Here is a 6,584-nt window from a genome sequence, read left to right as displayed (position 1 = left end):
TCGCTGCGGCTCCCCCCTTTTTTATTTTTAATGGGTCTGGGAGGTGGCAGCCTTTCGGTATTGCAAATTTCTCTGTATACATCCACTATAGAAACCTTTAGAGGAGTATAAGAGTGATATTTCTTTGGTCTATCGAGGCCGAGTTCTTCCTTTTTCCTGGGCTCCCTCTCCCTCTTTTTTGTTGAGGGAAGGTGTCCGGACCGCCAACTCGGATCTCTCAGCTTAACATTCTCTTCCATGTTGATGTACCTTTCAGCTCTTTCCTGTACATCACTTAAAGAGATGGGGTGTCTTTTGGATATGGACTGTGAGAAGGGACCTTCTCTAAACCCATTGACTAACCCCATTATGACTGCCTCGGTGGGCAGGTCTTGGATCTCTAAACATGCTTTGTTGAACCTTTCCATATAGGCTCGTAAGGATTCTCCGACCTCCTGTTTTATTCCCAGGAGGCTTGGCGCATGTTTCACTTTGTCTTTCTGGATAGAGAACCTCATCAAAAACTTCCTTGAGAGGTCTTCAAAACTGGTGACCGACCTCGGAGGGAGGCTGTCGAACCACTTCATCGCTGCTTTTGATAGGGTAGTCGGGAAAGCTTTGCATCGCGTAGCGTCGGAAGCATCAGCCAGGTACATCCGACTTTTGAAATTGCTTAGGTGATGCTTTGGATCCGTGGTTCCGTCATAGAGGTCCTCGCTGAAAGGGTCCTCCCCTCCTATGGGCGGCTCTTCTCGTTCGTCGCGGGAGTTCCAGCCTTTGAGGGAGGATTCCAACTTCAAGAGTTTTCTTTCTAACTCTTTTCGTCGTTCCATCTCCTCTTTTAGGTTCTTCTCAGTCTCCCTTTGTCGCTCTCGTTCCTATTCTAACTGTTCCAAGCGACTTTGGTGGACGTGGACTAATCCCATGAGTTCAGTCACGTGGGCTGGTCCATCTTTCTCCGAGTCGCGCCCTTCTGAAGAATTCGCCTTCAGATTTTTTACTCCGGAGGTACCTTCTCTGTGCTGATCGTTGGTTTCCTGGTGAAGGGTCAAATCTGCGTCATTGTTTCCGGTATCCAGATTCTCTTGTTCAGAATCCGATTCCACATGACCCTCTTCGGGGGATTTGTCCGCCATTACTAGTTGATCTCTCGGTTCCCCGGCAACGGCGCTAATGTTCCGGGGCTTACCTAGAACCGGACGGTGATTGGGCTTATTTGTGAGGCCCAAGCGTTGGAGGAGTGTGGTCTCCGGCTTTGTTTACGTCTGGGAGCCTCCTTCCGACTTGTGTGAGAGAGAATGGGGGTGGTACCTGCAAAGACACTCTGATGCCTAAGTCAGCAATGGTGTAAACAGGTCTAGAGAGTATTGGGCTTAGAGATACCTGAGGAATGTCAGTGTATTTATAATGGTGAACCAATAACCACCGCTGAAGTAGTTCTGCCTTTTAAGGTGGATAACTATTCCTTTATCTTAGGGAGGTTGAGATATGGCTCCTAGAAGTGGGTAGAGAGATTTTAGGGACAGTTACTCATTTGAATGAGTGATTATCTGCCAGCTAATCTTTGTCCCCGACTTCTTTAGGGTTAGTCGTGATAGGGACCGACTTTATAGGGAGGAAGTCGGTACAAGGCGAAGCTCAACCTTTTTGGATTGGGCCTTTTGTTGGGACTTGGGCCTTATCGTTGGGTCAGGGTATGAACAAAATGTATAAAACTCTACAATATTCACTTCACCGTTTATTATTCCTCTTAATGGTTAAAGAATTATTGTTTTGTTACCATTCTTACCGTCTATTAAAAAGCATGAACCTATGTATCTCCAATTTATAAGTATTGTAGTAAGCTTGAATGAGATAGCAAGAATTGAACCAAATGAGCTGCTATGAACAGCTGAGCATTCGGCAATGACATATTAACCATATGGCTTGTGTTCAAACCTCATTTTCTTGGTCATGTACAAAGCAATCTAAGTCAAGTGTATATCCAAAATCTTTCATATGCGTAATCAATACTTCCAAAACTTCAACAATCTGCTCATTTGAAGAAATAAATTCACCTCCAACAACAAAACTCTAAACCTGGTTTTTCAATTCAATCCAGCTCATCCCTGCCTCTTTCTTATTTTTAATACCTCTCATAAGCTTCCTTAAGCAGGAAACACCAGTCCAGTTACCTTCAGCAGCAAAAAAATTTGATAAAAGCACATAAGTTCCTGCGCTATTTGGCTTCATTTCCAACACCCTTGAAGCTGCCAGTTTGCCTATACTTCGTTGTTTATGAGCTTTACAAGCCCCAAGAAGGACAACCCATATAGATTCATCCGGCTTAAAAGGCATATTCTCTATTAGTTGATAAGCTTCCTTTACTCTACCAGCACGCCCAAGCAGATCGACTACACATCCATATATCTCTTGATCGGGTGCAACATTATAAAATCTTGTCAATAGTCTAAAATATCTCTGGCCTTCATCCACTAGTCCGGCATGGCTACAAGCACTCAGAACTGCCATGAACACTATCCTATTAGGTTTGATACCTGATCTGACCATCTCATTGAATAATTTAGTAGCTTCTTTTCCATGCCCATGATCCCGGTATCCAATCATCATGGAAGTCCAGGAGACCACATTTTTGCATGGCATTTGGCTAAATATTTTATGTGAATCTGTTATGTTTCCACACTTTCCATACATGTCAATAAGGGCATTGGATAATACCAAGTTGTTATTGAAGCCTCTACGAAAAATTCCCCCATGAAGCTGCTGCCCACAATACAGAAACGCTAACTTACCACATGCAGCTACCACACTGGTGAATGTGAAGCAATTTGGACTAAAACCTTCAGATACCATTTGAGAAAAGATGCAGAATGATTGTTTAGGATCCAATGTCTCAAAACCAGCTATCAAGGTATTCCATGTGATAGTATCTTTCTGACTCATTTCAAAGAATAATTGCTTTGCCTCGCATGCTGAACAAGACTTGAAATACATGTCCAGTATAGAATTCATGACAGGAAGATTGGACTCAAATCCATGATTAATCACTGCAGCATGTACCTGCTTGCCCAAATTAACCAAGCCAGTAGATGCACAAGCTCTAATAGCAATTGAAAAGCTGAAGGGGCACAGCTCTCCTTCCTCCTGTTTATCGCCAAGGAAATATGAAAACCCCATTATACTGAGCTAGTCTCTACCAAGAATTTTAATGTTTTCCTTGAAGTTGCTCTAAGGTGAGTTTATCTCGCAAATGAGAAAATTAGAGGTTACCTACCCTTAATCAATAAATGGTTAATGTTGTGGTTACCTCCTTAGTTTATCACCTTAGAGGAGCCTTAATCTTAAGAGAATACATGAGTTTTGTAGGATGGAACAAAGTGGTGGAAATCTCATAGCATCTGTTATATGAATACACAATTTAACATTTTGTTGAAAAGAAAAAAATGTGTTCTCTATTGATTTTCTTTGCTGCTATGAGACCCATCGTTTTGAGTAAAACAAACATGGATTTGGAACCAGAAAAGTTGAAGAAAAAGTGGGAACCTACCAGAAGCATTTGGCGGAAAGCTCGAAGGCCACCATAGGCATCTCCTCTATGAGTATATCCAGTTATCAAAGTTGTCCATGAGACAGCATTCTTGTTAAGGATACTCTCAAAAACCATTCTTGCACTGTCCATGCTACTACAGCAAGTGGCATACACATCCATTAGCGCATTATCAACATATATGGATGACCCTTGAGTACCATTCTTTATAGCCAACCCATGAACCAACTTCCCACACAAAAGTGTACTCAGCCCCTTACATGTCTTCAAAACTGCAGACAAGGTGAACTCGTTAGACCGCGTCCCGTATCTCAACATCTCACAGAACACGCTCCACGCACGACCATGGTGGTTGCAAGAATTGTAGCCAGTAATCATAGCAGTCCAAGTAACAACATCTCTATGTGACATTTCATCAAACAGCATGCGTGCTTCATCAATGGACCCCTTATCAAAATATGATTTGATGAGATCAGTGGCTAAACCGGAAATGTCTTTGGGGCAAAACGGTGCAAGAGAATTCAATTGGGTGTCATCAGCAAGAGAGTTATGGACAATGGTGGGGATGGGCCGGAAATGGGTTGGGGACAGTAACTTCCTAGTACCAGTCATCATCTTCGTCCTTGTTTATGAAGAGTGACCATAGAAAAAGTTGTTTATTTTTTCAGCATAAGATGATAGAAAAAGTTCTTCATTTTTTCCGCGTAAGATGAAGCAAATAATGACAAAATGTCAACAAAAATGGTTTAATTAATTGGGAGACTGACTTGAACCTGAAGAGCAGAAAGAAGCAGGTAGTTGTACAGACAGTACCTGTTTGTGAAAGCAGGTTTAATGGTTAGGGGTGTGTATAACAGCATAAGGAATATCTAAACTATAGTTATTAGAACTGAACCGGAATCGACACGATCAGAGTACTGTAGTTATCGGGTCACTAGTTCAACCGTTAGGTGATTAGTTGAATTGGTTGACCTAGTTATAACTTATAATTAAATAATTATAGATGATTTTTTTTTCATAGTAGGTAATTTTTATTTTATTTCTTTTAACATTGAATTAATACCACAAAACTAATTTAAACGTCTACCTGATCAACATAGTATAAACTAAAAAGTGTATATAAATGTTAATAAGATTTTAAATCAATATAGAAGAGTCAGACAGAAAAAACAACAGAAATTAGTTAATCATGAGATAAAACACAAAACTCCAATACACATCTTTAAATCTTTATTTCATTGCTTTCACCTATATCAACTTTCATTCATCGCATTGCCAAACTTCACTTAAGCTCTAACATAGTTAAGTTGAGGATTCGACCAAAGGCTGAAAAAGTACCTTACTATCTTATCATCCTCATACAGCACAATAAAAAGAATTTTCTTATTGATGATCTTGTCAAATCTGTCCATCACAAAATAAAAAAAGTAAGGATTTAAACACTTATAAATTAAAACCTCAAGCACAAAAATGGATCGATACAATGACATAATATCATAAAGTAACAGCAAAATGGTATACACAAGAAAGAAAAAAGATCAAAAAGAACAACAGATTAAATCAATTAATTTTACATACAAATACAATTCACGTAAACCTTATTACAAATGAAATTAGCCAGTTTCACATGCAAATACAATTAGCCTCAATACATTAAAACATCAAAAATTCAGTATAAAAAATTAATAACAATAGCTAAGAAAATCTCACCTACAGCAGAAGTAGAAAGCCAGAAACAGTCAGAGACGATTTTTCAATTTGGGAAAGTTGCTGTGTTGCACAACTGCAGAGTAAGCCGCCAACGAGAGAGAGCAGAGCTTCGGCGGAGGGAGAGCTTCGAAGAGGAGCAGAGCAGAATCTGCAGATGAGCCAACATGATGACGACGGAGGAAGCAGAGACAGACAAGGCACGAGGCGGAGGCATAGCAGAGCAAAGGCGGCCGGGGCGACACTGACGGAGGAGGCACAGTCGCGAAGGAAGCAGAGGCGAGCAAACACTGACAGCGCGAGGACGACGCAGAGGAGCCGGCGAGGAGAATGACGAGTGACGACCGGCAGTGAGCGTTCGGTGAGTGAGAGAGGTGAGAGCGAGTGTCTGAGTGAATTATTATTATTATTATTATTATGTTTGGATCAATTATTTACATTACCAATCCAATGCATCTACTAACAAAAAAGCCCAACGGTAACAAAAAGATTAATCCAACTCGTATAAATGATTAAAACCTCAAATTAATACACTACCTAGCATAATTACCTCTCTATATTTCGACCAACATTCTGCCCGCTGATGCTTCAGCTCAATTGATGTTTTTCCTGTCATATTAAAACCAACACGCGTCTTTTATATATTGTGTCCAATTCATTTCAGGAGGTGCTGAAAACAATCATTTACCCTTCTAATATAACTTTTTTATTTGAATCATCAGTTGTGATATATTAATACTCATGATTTTTTTCATTTATTATTTTAATATAATATCCATTTCAGCAAATATCTTTAAAATTTAATAAGTTTTTTAAAGACTTAGTAGACAATATTAATTATGTATTATAAATTTTGTTCTTCCAAAAAACAAAATTATAACTCTTCCAAAGCCTTCTATCACATTGCCTGGTCAATAATGGTACTAATACATTCTTCTTTTGGTACAAGATAAGTAAAATATATATATTACTTTTAAGAATAATATAAGAACTTGTCCTATCCGCAAAGTAAATATCTTCATTATATGTACTTGCTATTTTCTTCAAAGACAAATAATAATAATATGACCATAACATAAAATAAATAAAGGTATATGTGTAATAAAATTGTATTCCTTATTAGAACTATTTGTCTAAGTAGCACTGTACTTAAAAATAGTATCATATACTAAAATTATTATTGTTATTATTATTATTATAGAACTTGACATATTTATTGATTTTAAAATTTTTAAACAGAACAATAATATTTTATTAAATTTTATTTATAGATATCATACTTGAAATTTAAATATATAGAAGATAAAACTCAATAAGAAGTTTCTTACATTATTTATTGACATAAGTACTT

At 38.5% G+C, this 6,584-nt stretch overlaps 1 protein-coding gene across 1 annotated transcript; it reads right to left on the bottom strand.

Moving 5' to 3' along the window:
- Window positions 1-1,905: 1,905 nt before the first annotated feature.
- LOC112710634 (putative pentatricopeptide repeat-containing protein At1g56570) lies at window positions 1,906-5,628 on the bottom strand. Its single transcript, XM_072201873.1, has 4 exons — window positions 5,237-5,628; window positions 4,865-4,930; window positions 3,527-4,339; window positions 1,906-3,123 (listed from the first exon to the last, which is right to left on the bottom strand). The coding sequence occupies exons 3-4, from the start codon at window positions 4,139-4,141 to the stop codon at window positions 2,053-2,055; spliced, it is 1,686 nt and encodes a 561-aa protein (XP_072057974.1). The 5' UTR covers window positions 4,142-4,339; window positions 4,865-4,930; window positions 5,237-5,628; the 3' UTR covers window positions 1,906-2,052.
- Between the last annotated feature and the right edge of the window lie 956 nt (window positions 5,629-6,584).

The sequence above is a fragment of the Arachis hypogaea genome, chromosome 9 (genome assembly GCF_003086295.3).
Source record: "Arachis hypogaea cultivar Tifrunner chromosome 9, arahy.Tifrunner.gnm2.J5K5, whole genome shotgun sequence".
Lineage (NCBI taxonomy): Eukaryota > Viridiplantae > Streptophyta > Magnoliopsida > Fabales > Fabaceae > Arachis > Arachis hypogaea.
The sequence above is the reverse complement of the archived record's forward strand: the minus strand, read 5'-3'. Positions and strand labels throughout refer to the sequence as shown.